This window comes from Tenrec ecaudatus, chromosome 3 (assembly GCF_050624435.1).
Source record: "Tenrec ecaudatus isolate mTenEca1 chromosome 3, mTenEca1.hap1, whole genome shotgun sequence".
Taxonomy (NCBI): domain Eukaryota; kingdom Metazoa; phylum Chordata; class Mammalia; order Afrosoricida; family Tenrecidae; genus Tenrec; species Tenrec ecaudatus.
This window is the reverse complement of record NC_134532.1, coordinates 179,986,502-180,002,812: the sequence shown is the minus strand read 5'-3', so window position 1 is coordinate 180,002,812 and position 16,311 is coordinate 179,986,502. Positions and strand designations below refer to the sequence as shown.

At 40.7% G+C, this 16,311-nt stretch overlaps 1 protein-coding gene across 1 annotated transcript in view; it reads left to right on the top strand.

Annotated features, from left to right (window-relative positions):
* Positions 1 to 16,311, top strand: part of SLC30A9 (solute carrier family 30 member 9) — an 85,128-nt gene that overhangs the window by 32,141 nt on the left and 36,676 nt on the right. The window contains exons 7-8 of the mRNA XM_075544383.1: positions 10,069 to 10,127; positions 14,231 to 14,298. Coding sequence (XP_075400498.1) covers positions 10,069 to 10,127; positions 14,231 to 14,298 — 127 coding nt within the window. The remainder of the gene's footprint in view (positions 1 to 10,068; positions 10,128 to 14,230; positions 14,299 to 16,311) is intronic.

Here is a 16,311-nt window from a genome sequence, read left to right as displayed (position 1 = left end):
TCCTTCTGCCCAGTCTTGTGAACAGCTGCATTTTCAGTAGCTGCTCTGTCTCCCACAGCACTCTCTCCTTTGCCTGTTGGGGCCTGTACACATTGCAGAGGCCACTCAGAACGCACTCAACATGCTCATGATTATGGGGTTTAGTATGGAAGTTAAAAGGTTACCAAGCAGGTCTACCTGCTCAGGATACAGTTGGTTAGTCAGGACACGTTACAAAATTATTTTAGGGCTCCTAATAAATGTCCTAAGGACACGCCACTCCACTGTAAACTTCAACCTGAAGGTGCTCAGCTCTCCAAATCAAGTGCCCCACTCCAGAAAACCAACCCGAAGGCACTAAGCTTTAGGTTCATCAGTCAGCGGGTCTAGTTCCCTGAATTACTTGCTCAGAGGCAGCTCACTCCTCACAAGCAACTTCCTGCCCAACAGCACTCAACTTTACTTGCTCTGTGGGTTGCTAAGTCCATGGCGGCTCTAATATTCTGGTTCCTAATTTTGCTGCTGCTCGTCTGCCACTCCGCTGGTGTCAAAGCTGTCTTTGTGGATGAGAGGGTCACTACACAGGAATCTTGGAGTCCATGGTTGCACTCAATTCCTGGCTCTTGCTGACAGTGAAGTCCCCGCTCCTTCTCAGATGGCTTAGTTTATACCCAGCAGGTTGGCAGTCACACCGAGTCCTGCTAACAGTCACTCACAACTGAATCCTGTCATTGTCTTCCTCCACCTTTTCTTACACCCCAGGAAAAGGTCTGTTGGTGGCAGTTACAGAGACTAGCTAGAACCACTTTAAATAATTTGCTTCCTTGCAACAATATTTAAGTACGTTGACAGTATTCCTTGTACAGATGTAGCAGTCATTTATGTTATCTAGTTTTTCATTGTAGAAAAGAAAACTTTAGTGAATAGCTTCATAACTTTTTTAAGCATGTTAATCTGAGACTATTTTTGTAAACATTTATATAGGATAGTGTTAATAATAAAACTTCAGGCTCATATGACCTAAGCATTTATAAATTGGATAGATTCTTAAGTATTATTCTCCAAAGGGAATACGGTACCCATTTGCATTTATACTTAGTTTATTAGTCTGTTTCTTTCTACACTTGCCAATGTTAAATATTAATATTTTAACTTTTTTGTGTATTTCATGAATTTCTCTGATTACGATTGAGGTTGGTAAATTTTTGTGGTGGTAAAATATAACAAAATATTTACAAGTTTGACATTTCAGTGCCGACAGTTGTGCAAGTATCACCATATCCATTTGCCCATTTGCCCATCATCCTTAACAGACGCTCAGCGTCTCCTAAGCTGGCCTCCTTTCCTTTTGCTCTGGAAACCACTCAGAAACTATAGTTTTCTTTCATTTTGCCTAATCAAGATGTTTCATGTAATTGGAATAAAACACTAGTTGGTCTTTTGTGAGTGACTTAACTTCATTCAGCATAATTTTAAGGTCTGTGCATATTAGAGTGTGGTTTGGAGCTTTATGGCTGAGTGATATTTGATTGAGTACACACACACATGCCATACTTGTTCATCTAGTCATCTGTTACCGGACATTTAGGCTGTTTCCACCATTTGGCCATTGAACAGAGTGCTGCAGTAGATTATTGGTATATAAGTATCTTTGCATTTCTGCTTTTGCTCTTTTTGGATTTATCTAAGGGGAAAGATCTCAGTCTTATTCATTGGATGATATATGATATGTACTGTATTTTACAAGTTTCTGTTATATTGAAGATAGTTCTTTCTATTTCTAGTTCGTTGAGTGTGTTTATCATGAAAGAGTTGGATTTTGTCTTATGCCTCTTTTGCATTGGTTGAGTTGAACATGTCCATCTCTTGATGTGGTATATTCCACTGATAGGGAACGCTGATGGGGTGGTAGGAGCCCTGGTGACCTAGTAGGCTGCACACTGAGCTGCTAGCCACAAGGTCCAAAGTTCTAACCCACTGGTCCGTGGGAGAAAGTTGAAGCTGTCCACTCCCATAAAGATTTAAAGTCTCAGAATCCCAAAGAGGCAGTTCTACTCCGTTCTACAGGGTTAGCATCAGTTGAAATCAACTCTATGGCAGTGAGTTTTGTGGGTGTAGTGGTGACATTGCTCAATTGGCAGCCAAAAGATTAGTGGTTTGAATTCCTATCTTTCTCCTTCCCATGCATTCTTCTGCCTGCTTCCATAAAACCTTATGGGCCACTATGGGATCACTGTGAATTGAAGTTGGCTAGAGGACAGTAAATTTGGAATTTTGAGTGTTACACTGATTTTTCTAATGTTGAACTTACCTTCCCACCCTGGGATAAAACCCAGTTGATCCTGGTTACGATCCTTACAAAACTGATTATTATCATTCTTACTTCTTGATAATATACAATGGAGGATGTGACCATAAAGTAGGAGGATCTGTTCTCTCTGATTAACAAGAAATCTCCCATATAAATAAAGCTTTTCTAGGCAATCCTTCAGTGGTGGAGGAGGATGTGTGACAAATTAGTAAAAATTAGTAAATCTCTTATAATAAATAATAGCAAAAGATTCCAGAAAGAAGTAAAAAGAATTTACATATAACAACCCCCATACACATTTTCTTTAATGTGCTTTTGGTTTGGGTTTGCTAGTATTATGTTGAGGATTTTTGCATCTGTATTCAGAGAATATTTGCAGTTTTATTCTTTTTTTAAAAAACATTTTATTAGGGGCTCATACAACTCTTATCTCAATCCATACATATACATACATCAATTGTATAAAGCACATCTGTACATTCTTTGCCCCAATCATTTTCAAAGCATTTGCTCTCCACTTAAGCCCTTTGCGTCAGGTCCTCTTTTTTTCCCCCTTCCCTCCCCACTGCCCCCTCCCTCATGAGCCCTTGATAATTTACAGATTGTTACTTTGTCATATCTTGCCCTCTCCGGCGTCTCCCTTCCCCCCTTCTCTGTTGGCCGTACTGTCATAATTGTGGCCTCATAGGATTGGAAAGTATTCTATTTCCTCTGTGTGCGTGTGAAACGGTTGAGGAGGATTGATAGAATTCTCCATTGAAGCCATGTGGTCCAAGACTCTTGTTTGTTAGAAGGTTTTTGATAATGGATTCAATCTCTTCACCTGTTACCCTTCTCAGCAGAATTGAGATCTTTTATTTCTTTTTGAGCCAATGTAGGAAGTGTACCTCTAACTAGGAATTTGCCCATTTCTAAGGTACTGTTTGCTGGTTGATTGTCTTTTAATAGTTCATTTGTTTTCCTATTCAGTAACACATTTTATATCGTTTGCTTATTCTTCTCTTAGCTTGCTTGTGTTAAAAAAAATGATTTTCATCCCCTTACAGAAAGGTGACGAGGAGGAGATGAACCAGTCAGGGTGCAGGGTAGCAACGATAAAACATACAACTTTCCTCTAGTTATTTAGTGCTTCTCCCTACCCCCCTCCCACTCTCATGATCCCAGTTCTACCTTACAAAATCCGGCTAGACCAGAGCATGTACACTGGTACAGATAAGAGCTGGAAACACAGGGAATCCAGGACAGATAAACCCCTCAGGACCAATAATAAGAGTAGTGATACCAGGAGGGGAAGGGGAAGGTGGGGGGAGGAAGAGAGAACCGATTATAAGGATCTACATATAACCTCCTCCCTGGGGAACTGACAAGAAAAGTGGGTGAAGGGAGATGTCGGACAGTGTAAGATATGACAAAATAATAATAAATTATAAATTATCAAGGTTCATGAGGGAGGGGGGTAGGTAGGAGGGAGGGGAAAATGAGGAGCTGATACCAAGGACTTAAGTAGAAAATGTTTTGAGAATGATGTTGGCAACAAATGTACAAATGTGCTTGACACAATCGATGTATGGATGGATTGTGATAAGAGTTGTACGAGTCCCCAATAAAATGATTTTTAATGGATTTTCATTACTTTTTGTTGATATTCATACAGTTATCATCACCTAGCCAACGTTGTTATATCTGTATTCCTGTTATTAGCTCCTGCCCTACTGAATTCTTTTGAGGCCTCTCAGACATCACATTTCATTTGTAAATATTTCATGTTCTGTCCTGTTTTACTGAGTTTATGTGTTCGTGATGGGTGAACATTTCTAGGAAAGCTAGCTTATCCACAGCCTGCAGGGCCTGTCAGTCTCAGTCCTGCTCTCCGCTGCTTGTTGAGTGAAGGCGTAGGATATTCTTGTGTAGCTCTAATTCTGGCAAAGAAAGTGAGTGAACTTCTGTTGATTATTCCTCTCCTAATTAATGAATCATTTCTTGGCAAAATGGAAAGTGCTATATCCCTCTAGGTAATCTAATCAGGAGGTATAAAGAATATATTTGAGTCTTACAGACTTGGAATATATGAGCATAATTATACCCTATCTACATATTGAGTAAGTGTAGCTGTCCTTGCAGGTTCCAAGTCCATTAAGTCATTTTGACATTTTTGGAAACTGGAGAATGGATGAACCCTGGGAGAAGAGGGTTTCCAGCAACTCTGATGGAGTAAACAGTTGTTAAATGACAGTCTTTATCCACTGCTGGCTTATAGTGAGTTTCACCTAGAAACCATTGCAAGGAAACAGTCACTTTCAGTGAAAGAAGGCCATATCGGGGTCAGGGTGCTCTAGAAATCTTGGTGTCAGTATTCACTTGATGACTCCTATGGACTTTCTGTATAGGCAATACAGGACATCATTGGGTGTTTTTCTAATGTAGAGCATATTCCATTGGGAAATTGAGTACACCCACTGTAGTTATAGTTCTGTTACTCTAGGGCAAGGTATGCTAATGAGTGGATTAAAGTGGAATTAGCGGCATTGGTATCTATGAAAATTTATACATTTTATCTCTGACAGTCAAGTTGACTCTACATTACTTCAGTACCAGAAGATGGAATTGAATGGAATTGAATACCCCAAACCCACCCCCGTACCTGCCCCCACCGGTTTCCCAGAGGTGCATGGATGCTGTGATCCCCTTTACATTAGATGGGCCGTTTTCTTTTCCAGTGATTTTATTCCTTATAAAAGCAACATTGATTGATAGCAGTACTAGAAAATGGCTGGACCTGTCTAGGGTTTCAGGGGCTAATACATTTTGACATACTGCTGTTGAAAGTCCTTGTTTTCTCATCTTCGTTGTCTCGTTTTAGTGATGGTCGCTCTTCCCTTCCTTTAATCGACCCTGGGGTCTCTGGCAGTGAGTGTCCTGCAATTTGTTACAGTCCGTACAAAATGAACTAATTTTTATGCTACCTGTTGTTGTCATCTTAGTGGTTTTTTCTTTGAAGACAGGAAGGGCTCTTTGGCATTTTGCATCCGGATCAGGATCCACATATTATTGTTTTAGAAGCAAGTCTCATTTTTAAACCTCATGTGTCCTTTGTTCATATGCCACCCAATCTTAATTGGGAGTGGGGATGGCTTCCTGGGTAGCTTAGAGCAGCGCTGTCCCTGTCTCTTACTAAACTTCTCATGGTGCTGGAGACTGCCTTTACCAGCTGGGTTTGGGAAGAAGTGGTTTATGGACTAAAGCTGGCTTGCTGTCTCTTTCTGTAGAGTCTTATGTGCCACTGAAGATTTTTCCATTTTTGAATGGTTGAAAAGGATCTATTTTGAGACATAGAGACATTGTATGAAATTAAATGTCAGTGTCCATAAATACAGTGTTACTGCAGTCCAACCATGCTCATTGAGCGAGACAGCTTATATTGTCTCTAGCTGCTTTCTTACATTAACAGCTGAGTTGATTGGTTTTGATAGAAACCTTTTGGGGCATCCGCATCACTTCACAGTGCTGCTCATGCACTATCAACGGCAGTAACACAATTACAACTCAACAATATTTCAGGTGCCATGAGTACCTCTGTTCCATCACATTTTTATTTAATTTTTATTATCAGTGCATACTCATCATGTCAGAACAAGAAAATGACATGTCTGGTGTTGTGCTTTTAAGGTACAATTGAGTATGAGTTATTTTGTTATTAAAGTACTGTGTTTACTATGTAATGACACTATAACTGAGCTATGTGAATACAATATTTTATTGACATTGCGAGACTAACAAGTCCTAATAATATTCGCATAGGCAAGTGATGGCCAGAAAAATTAGGAAATTTGACATGGAATAACCACAGCAAAATTTCTTCAAAAAATGAAAATGGGTCTGCAGCCCAAGTAGTAGTTTCTAAGTGGTGCCTTTGCTAGCTGGCCAAGCTGGGAAAGCTATTCCCCAGGACTAGTGAATGGCATTGTGTCTGAGTACAGCGATGAGGAGTTGTGTTAAGGAGTGCTATCTTTAGGCAAGAATAATTGGACATAGAGTTGAGGACACTGGGAGCATTGTCTACAAAGGAACATACAAAAGGTATTAGAAACTTGTATTGAACAAAAATATGAGACTTGTTTCTAAACATATCCGTCATTGAGGTCTATACGTTTCTGAAGGCGCTATTTTCATCAGACTCTTCCCCAAAAGGAGGAGCCCTGGTGGCACTGTGGGTGTGGACATTTGAAGACTAACTAAAGGTGTACCAGGTTGTTGGTTCAGTCCACCTGTCCTTTTGCAGGAGAAGGATGAAGCTGTCTGCCCTCTTAAAGATTTACAGTCCCCAAAACCCTGCATAGGGTTACTATGAGTTGGAATCAATTTGATGGAAGTGGTCTTTTTTTTTCTTCCAGTTTTTTATTTTATTTTATTACTTTTTAATTTTATTAAAAAGTCATTTTATTGGGTGCTCTTACAGCTCTTATAACAGTCCATACATCAGTTGTATTAAGCATATTTGTACATACGTTGTCATCATCATTTCTAAACATTTTCTTAACAATTTGGTAGAGCTCTTCCTCCAGACACATTTTTGTTTCCAAAGCTTAAAAAATATCCCTTTCTTGGATGGCACTCTAATGAGATTGAGACCTGGAGAGAATGTGCCTGCACTGAACCACTGATGCAGAGGCATGTTGCAACACGTGTGGTTTGTGATAAATCTGTGCATAGCGAACTGGAGCCACAGCTGCAGTGCCTTCTTACTCTGACACAGTAAATTAACACCTGGACGCAGGCGGACTTTCTTCTAGAAGGATTAACAAAGCTGGTAGCTGGAGGTAGATATTAAAGATTTTTCAAATGTTCAACTTTTCCAAACTCTTGTAAAATCCCATCATCTCTTAACATTAACTCCACCTCTTCTTTCCCCATCAGTACTCTTTTTCTCATCTTAGAGTTCTGTAACATCTCACAGAACTCATGAACCATCAAGAAAATTTCTCATACAAATGTGGAGACGGACAAGTTTCAAATCTGTGAGTTAGGCATCAGTCTGAAGAATTCTGACATGGCTGCAGGGTCCAGTGAACCCTGATCAGCTGGTCAGTTGACAACTGACATCTCACAAGATTGCAGAATCTGGTGTATCAGGTCAGGTGACAGGCTACTGGCTAAAGTTTTAAGACTCAGAGACCAGATGATGAGCCAGGTGTAGGATCCAGAGCAAGAGGGATTTGACAGAACGTTAATTTAAGTTGGATGTAGACCATACTCTCAAGGAAAGTAAGGGTGGTGACGGAAGTCCCAGCCTGTAGTACGACAGTGATTCAAGATACACCCAACTAAAATTCTGCTTCACAACACGCTTTGGTGGCATAGTGGGTGACACATTGAGCTGCTAACCACAAAGGCGGTGGTTCAAAACCACCAATGGCTGCTTGGGAGAAGGATGAATCTTTCTACTCCCGTAAAGAGTGCAAGTGTAACAAACCCTCAGGGCCAGTTCTGTTGTTGTTGTTGTTGTTTTTTTTAACGTTTTATTAGGGGCTCATACAACTCTTATCACAATCCATACATACATCAATTGTGTAAAGCACATCTGTCCATTCATTGCCCTCATCATTTTCAAAGCATTTGCTCTCCACTTTGTATCAGGTCTTTTTTTACCCCCCCCCCCACTCCCCCCTCCCTCATGAGCCCTTGATAATTTATAAATTATTATTTTGTCATATTTTTCCTTGTCCGACGTCTCCCTTCATCCACTTTTCTGTTGTCCGTCCCCCAGGGAGGAGGTCACATGTAGATCCTTGTAATCGGTTCCCTCTTTCCAACCCACTCACCCTCTACCCTCCCAGTATCGCGACTCCCACCCCTGGTCCTGAAGGAATCATTTGCCCTGGATTCCCTGTGCCTCCAGCTCCTATCTGCACCAGTGTACATCCTCTGGTCTAGCCAGCCTTGCAAGATAGAATTTGGATCATGATAGTGGGGGTGGGGTGAGGGTGAGGGGGGTGGAGGAAGCATTTAGGAGCTAGAGGAAAGCTGTATTCTTCATTGGTGCTACATTGCACCCTGACGGACTCATCTCCTCCCCTAGACCCTTCTGCAAGGGGATTTCCAGTGGCCGACAAATGGGCTTTGGGTCTCCACTCTGCACTCCCCACCTCATTCACTATGGTAAGAGTTTTTTGTTCTGATGTCTTATGCCTGAACCCTTCGACACCTCGTGATGGCACAGGCTGGTGTGCTTCTTCCATATGGGCTTTGTTGCTTCTGAGCTAGATGGCTGCTTGTTTACCTTCAAGGCTTTAAGACCCCAGAGTCTATATCTTTCGATAGCCAGGCACCATCTGCTTTCTTCACCACATTTGCTTATTCACCCGCTTTGTCTTCAGCGGTTGTGTCTGGAGTGTGAGCATCATAGAATACCAATTTAATAGAAGAAAGTTTCTTGCATTGAGGGAGTACTTGAGTGGGGGCCCAATGTCCTTCCGCCACCTTAATACTAAATCTCTAAATATAGGGACATAGATCTATTTCCCCATCCTCATATATAAATATATTTGCATATGTATATGTATTTATCTAGACCTCTATAAATGCCCTTTGCCTCCCAGCTCTTTCCTCTATTTTCCTTGACTTTCCTCCTGTCCCACTATCATGCTCCGTCCCCACCTGGGTTTCAGCAATACCTCTTCGTTACATTACCCTTGATCATGCCCTACCAGGCCTCCCACACCCACCTCACCACCAATTTGGATCACTTGTTGTTCCCTTCTCCCTGGGTTTGTTAACACCACTTCCTTTCTCCCCACCTCCCCACTCGGGGGCAGTTCTACTCTGTCCTGTAGGGTTAGTATGAGTGGGAATCGATTCAATGACTATGAGTTTGGTTTTAATCTTGCTTCACTAACATAATGGACAACTCATTCCAAAAGGGGACCATCACCACAAGTGTAAAAGCTAGGATTTACGAACATTGCAAAACGGAGTACTGTGGATAAAAGGGCCATACCAAGGCATTCACTGCAGGAGGCAAATGATGTTGAGGGACTTTACTTGGTTCCCCATGAGACTGATGTTACTGATACTACTCAATTGTTCTTTCTCCAGAGGCAGGCCTACGTTTGAAGTGATTCAGGAACTGTTGGCTGCCATCCAGTTGGTTCCGACTCATAATGTACAGCAGACCAAAGCCCTGCCTGGTCTGTGCTGTTCTCACACGTGCTATGTGTGAGTGCACTGTTACAGTTACTGTGTCAGTCAGTTCATTTGTCAAGGGGTTTCTTTTTTGCTATCTGTCTACCAAGCATGAGGTCCTGATCTCTCCTGATAACGTGTCCAAAGGACATGAGACAAAATCTAGCCATCCTTGGTTCTAAGGAGCATTCTAGCTAATCTTCCAAGACAGATCTGTTTGTTCTTTTGACAGTCTGTTGTACTTGCAATATTCTTGACCAACACTATAATCCAAAAGCATATATTCTTCTTTGGTCTTCTGCTTTATTCAGTGTCCAACTTTCACATGTATATGAGTCCTCTGAAAATACCAGAAGGTGGGTCAGGCACATCTTAGTCCTCAAAGTAACAGGCTTACTCTCAATACTCTAAAGGTTGAACTAAAATAGGACAGATTTGTCCCATGTCAAGGTAATATTTTTTGTGTTTTCAGCTGTGGTGAGTGGAAAGTTTTATCTAAATCCCCTTTCCTTATGGTAAATCCAGAATTCTTATAATTTTCTATTTTTGTTGGTAGCTAAAAAGGCACATATTTAATTGTAATTCTTTTTTTTCTGTAGGGCTATTTAGAAACCAAAAAATATTAAAAGAATATAAAGACTTCCTGGGAAACACCAAGGTAAGGCTATGTTTCTCCTGAGTGTGTATGTGTGCATGCGTGCGTGTGTGCTTGTGTGTGCTTGTGTGTGCACACACACTCTCATGCACATGAGTGTTACCCTGTCAAATCCCAATTTCAGCTCATGGTGAAGTTGTAGCATGTCTCATCAAATCTAAGATGTTTGAGCACATTATAATATGAATTATCATTTAATTTGGTGAGGATATGAGTTTATGAACTCATAATTCTGACCAGAATCATACCGATAAAGATGTAGGAGATTTTATTTTCAGCAAGATTTAACTGTCTCATGTACATCTCTATTTTATCAATCTTCTCACTTAATGTTAATCCTAACTAAACTTTCAGACTGCCAGCTTTGCCTGTATGTTGGATTATTCTAAACCCAGGAGACATGCATGTACAGACAGGGCTCTCTGTGTATTATGTGCCTATGTAAGATGAACAGACAGTGCTACTGGACAGCTGTGTTAAACTTTGGTTGAATAGTTCCTGGGATATAAAGCTTGCATATCTTTTCCTCTCCTCCCAAACTCCTTCTAGATTCATTCATTCCTTGTTAATTGATGACCTAATACCACAGTACACTGGAAGACATTAGATGTAATCTTACCTTTTTAAAATAAAAAATTCACAAGTGTATCTATTAGTTATATGCCAAAGAACTGCTTTAATTTCTACTAGCATGTAAGTATAGCCATGTTCAAATATATGCATATACAACCAACTCCTCTTTTCTCATTTCTGTCCCTTCCCCGGTATACCTGTCCTTTGTTTCCTTACTACCACTACCCCCCATCCCATCTTACTTGTGCATCATCTGGTTCTCCCTTTGACTATCAGCATACAGACATGTTTTCATAAAACGCAGCCCGAGAACCTTATACTCCATAGTTCCTCTAGCTCCTGCCACACGACTGCTTTTCCAGCAGTAGTTTTTACAAAAGTTGTTTGTGCCCATTGTCTTCATGTGTTTTGGGTCCACTCAAGTTGGACTTCCATTCCCATCACTCCTAGGAAATGGTTTCTACCAACACCTTCAAAATGCCAAGTGATCTGTGTCCAGAGTTGATCTTAGTTTAAACGTAGCTCAAGGTGGCTCCCATCAAGAAGGTAATCCTGTATCTGAGGGAAGGCTACCTATGCTGACTCTCTTCTGTGAGTGTTCTTGAAGACCTCGCTCGCGCCTTACACAGTGTACAAATTGGCAGTGGTGACATCTGGGACAGTAAGAACCTCATAATTCCCCTTTCCCCTCTGAGCCATGTGACTTTCGTCATCCCAAGCCTGTACTGGAGTTGTGAACTCTCTTTGTAGAATATTGATAGTCCTTTCTTTCTTTTGTAAGAGTTTACTTTAGGCTTTTAACTTTTTATTGTGAATTGGATAAAGTTTTATAGAGCAAATCAGTTTTCACCCAACAATTTAGTGCATTTTGCTTCATGCCATTGATTGCAGTCCCTACAATTGAATACCACTTTTCTCACCTCATCCTATCACTTCCTGTTTCTGCTCCTTGTCCTTTCTCACACTGCCTGCCCGCTGAGATATGTCCTTGGGCAAGTACTACTCTTTTCGATAGGACATTTTTGGTCGATGGTTCTAAGAAGCATGTAGCTCCCTAGTGTTACTATTACTCTTATAGCCATATCTGTTGTTAGACGGAAAATTGAACCACAGGGGAGCATTCAGTTCTAAGCTGAAGGGTGGTCTTAGGGTCATAGTCTACCAGTTCTACCAGTCTCAGTAAGCATAGTCTTTTTTGGGACTTTGAATTTTGTTTCCCAGAATTCTTTCATTCTCTCCAGGAGCTTCTATTGGGATCCCTTTCAGAGCTGTGGTAGTGGTCTCAGCGTGGTGGAGGTTGACGTTTACTCATTGATACATTAGTCCTTTGGACTGTTTGTTTCCACGTGTTTGCTTTTCTTCACTCTTCTTTCTTTCAGGCTTAAACCAACACCAAACTCACCACCATCAAGTCCATTCTGACTCTTAGTGCCCTTTGTCAAAGATCAACTGTCCATAGATTAATGAATTTACTTCTAGGTTTTCAATTTTGTTCTGCAGGTCTTTATGTCTGTCTGTCATACTAGTACCAGGTCGTTTGACTGCCGTGGCTGTAGAGTATATAGCATCGGTGATTAGTTTTTCCATCTCTTTAAAGAATCTGGATCAGGATCTGGATCTATCTGTAGATCACATTGGGTAATATTGACAGTCATAAAATTTTCCTGTCCATGAAGGTATTCAAAAAGTTTGTGGAATAGTGGAATTAAGAGATAATGAAAATTTTCCATGACCTTTTTGAAGCTATCTCTTTGAAATCTTCTGGTATATCCAAAAGAATTGAAAGCAGCAACTCAGATGCTAATATTTATCAAAGTGTTACTTTAGTCTAAAGGTAGAAGCAACTGTAAGCAGCTGTCAACAGAAGAATGTATAAACCAAATTCAGTATGTGCATAACATGGAATGTGATTTAGCCATAAAGAGAAATACAGTTCTGATGCGTGCTGAACCTTGCAATCGTTACAGTGAGTTAAAAGGTGACACACAGAAGGCTGCAGATCTGACTCATGAAATGTCCACACGAGGCAAATCCATTGAGATGAAAGATGAGTGTGTACCAGCAGAGCTGGGGATAGGAATGTGGAGGAATAGAAAGAAAAACAATCTTTTCATAGTATTACAGCATTTCTTAATTCTAAGAGTCCAAAACTGATTATTTTAATGACATTGAATCACTAAAATTTTTTTAAAAGTCATTGTAGTTTACAAAATCCTGTGGGGCGTACTGTCACATCCTGCCATTTTCTTTTCTCCCATGTTTTATCCCTTGCCCTATTTTTGTTTTTTGTACACACACGACATAGTTCCATCAGTCTCTGAGCTTGCTTCTGTCTGTCTTGGAACAGGCTTCCTCCACATCCTCTCCTGACTGCATTCTTCTCGTCATTGACCCTTTCTCTTGCTACCGTAGGTGAACCGTCCCTTTTGCACCACCTCCCCCACCACGTTATTCTGACTCTGTCTTATTTTCTTTCTTGTGTTCATTGCTATCTTACTATGCATCATTTATCTGTGTATTCTCTGCCCTTCTGTACCAGACGGTGAGACCTGGGTAACCAGGAACACTTATCTTGCTTACTGCCATGTCACAGTTCTGAAAAAGGTGCTCAGCATGGAGTGGTTGGTCACACCGTTTTTTAAAAAGCAGGTGAATGGAGAGTATATACATTTCAGTAGAAATGAAAAGCATAATGGTAACAGTTCATTGCAACAGTTACTTCTAGGGGGCGGAGAGAGTCACGGATGCATTCTTTTGATACTTGGCCAGATGTAGACGAGGATGCAGTGGAAGGTGACAGTGTTTTAGGAGGAGGAAGAAGCATGAGAAAAGACACAGAATGTATATATTCAGTGAACATGGAAAACATTTTATCTGAATATGTTTCCCACCTTACTTGTCTTTACCTGCTTCTGAATAAATGCATTATTACTCGTTGAGGGCTTTGTCATTAAGAAAACAGCCAGGAGCTAAGCTTGAGCAATAGACTTGTTGGCATTTGCTAATCTGTTTTTGAAGGTTAAGAGATGGGTACAGGAATGGTGAAATCCTAGGGTTTTAGTTAAATTCATTTGATCACTTATCACTTTTCACTTATCAGTAGTTTTTATGTTGCCAGTTGAGCTCCTTTCTGGTTATAAAACTGGGCTTGAAGCATAAGGAAACTAACAATGTAGGTTCTAAAGAAAAACCCAGAGAAGTATTTTTAATATTTCCACCTTACAAAGAAAAAAAATTAGTAAACAAAGTTATTCCTAGGTTTATTGATTTAATTTGAATCAATCATTTTCTTGGGGGCTCTTACAGCTCTCCTAGCGGTCCCTACAGCAGTCGCACCAAGCACGCGTGCACCCATGCTGCCGTCATCATTTCCTAAACAAGTTGCTCACACAGGATCAATTTTCTGGTGTGTTAGAGTCACCATTTATAGTGTGTGTTTCCAGCAAGTTTTGTTTTCTTTTTATTATTTCTCTCTTTTTTCTTTTTTTGTGTGTGTGAAATGGGTGAAGGTTTGCCCTTGTTGTGTTTTACAGCCACGCTCCAGAACAACATCGGCATTTCTCAAGGGACCAGGAAAAGTGGTGATGGTGGCCATTTGCATGTAAGTCCTGAGATAATAAATATGTCATTTTTCATAGAAAATGTTTACATTTATTACATAGTAGTTTGACAGTGAACCCAGAGGTGTGTATTGTTTTGGAGGAAGGTTAATAAAGTCTCTATTGTCAGCTAAGTTGTGCAGCTAGAGTCTGAGTACACACATACACACCCAAGTTCGTACCGTCTGTAATTTTAATGTAGTTACATGTTGAGTAATTGGCACCTGAAAATCCTTTCTTAACTTTCTTTTCACTGATAGGAGTCTTTTAAAAAGTTAGATTGTCCAAGGTTATTTTTAGATAATCAAACTTGGACTATAGCTACTGAGAGTATCAGTGAATTTGTTTTTTCCTCCATTTTCTTATGCAAAAGATGGTGTGTGTGTGTGTGTGTGTGTGCGTGCATGTGTGTGTGGTGTGTGTATGTGTGTACACAAGTAGGGGAGTATGTGTGTTTGTGTGTATCCATTTAATATTTAGCTTTATTTTATTTAAAATACATGCAACAAAACCTTTTTTCCCATAGTTAAGAAGAACATACTGATTGTTTTGCCCTTTTCTTTTTTCTTCTTGACTTACATTATTTTATGTAACTAATTAATCATTATTTTAGAATGTAAAGAAGCAATAATGTATTTGATTAGTTCTTTGTTTAAAATCTCTCTATATATTATGTCACTTTTTATCATAAGGTTTTGACATACAAAGAGAATGATGCATAATTCCTATCTCCAAGGATCTTCGTAGTATAGTAGAGGAAACACCTACAAGAAATAAGCAATGTAGACTTCAGATTAAGGAGACTTGATCAATTCTGGGTTAGGAAGAAACTTCCTAAAAGAGAAAAGGTTGGAGCTGATTCTTTCACAGATTTAGAACATGCAAGCTGTGTGTGTGTGTGTGTGTGTGTGTGTGTGTGTGTTTGTTCAGTGGGACAGCATGTGTGTCTGTGTGAGAGAGGGGGGAGGGAGGGCATGTGTTGGTTCAGTGGAACTTAGAACATGCACGTCCTGTGTGTGTGCGTGTGTGTGCGTGTGCGTGTGTGCGTGCGCGTGTGTTGGTTCAGTGGACCAGCACACCTGATTGAGAGTAGATTGAGCACAATGGCATAAATGACCGGAGTGGCGTGGCTACGTTGAAGAGATTTTAAAGTAGAACTATGAAGATGTGGCGTGATACAGTGCGTTTAGAGGGCAGGTAACACTATTCCGAGTGAAAGGAGGAGTCACTGGACTAGGGGGAGGCATGTACAAAAATACAGACACGGAGTGATGATGGGCTGAAGTAGGATGGTGGAAGTAGAGCCTGAGACACAGGCAGCTTTAAGAAGTGCTTGGGAGAAACTCAAGGTTCTGGCCGGGGAGTGCGGGAGGTGAAGGAGCACGAGGCGAAGGGGCAGGGTGGGCGCAGGGGAGGTGCTGAGTTCATTTTGAGTGTGAGTTTTCTGCAGGGGAATCCAGTGGAAATGATGAGTCAGTTTGGTTCTTTTCGTTGGTAAAATGGGCATAATAAATATAGCCTGCCTTTCAAGGCATGTGATACGTAAGAGGGGGCTTCAAAAAATTTGTGGGAAAACAGCAATTAAAGACCATGAAATTTTGCTATGTTTTTTTATAGCGCCTTGTATAAAATGCTTGGCCTAGTAGCTGGAGCACAATGTGCATTGAATAAATGCGATTTGTCTGAATTGTGTTGAAGCTCAGGAGGGCGATGTGGCCAGAGAGCTAGACTTGAGAGTCAGTAAAGCTGTAGCGGTTGTGAAGATCACCAGGGAGTGTGCGTTCCTGTGAGGAAAGAAAACTTTTCAGGACAAAACCTCAAGCAATACTAACGTGTGTGTAAGAAAATGGGCAGAGGAAAAAGCCTGCCCAGGGGACGAGGGAAGAGAAAGGAGCAAGGTAGGAAGGTAACCACTGGGAGACACTGCTCTAAAAAAACATGGTAAAACCTGCAAGAGGTTGAGAACTGTGCAAAAACATTTTCCTGAATTTAGTGACATGGAATGGTTGGTGCTC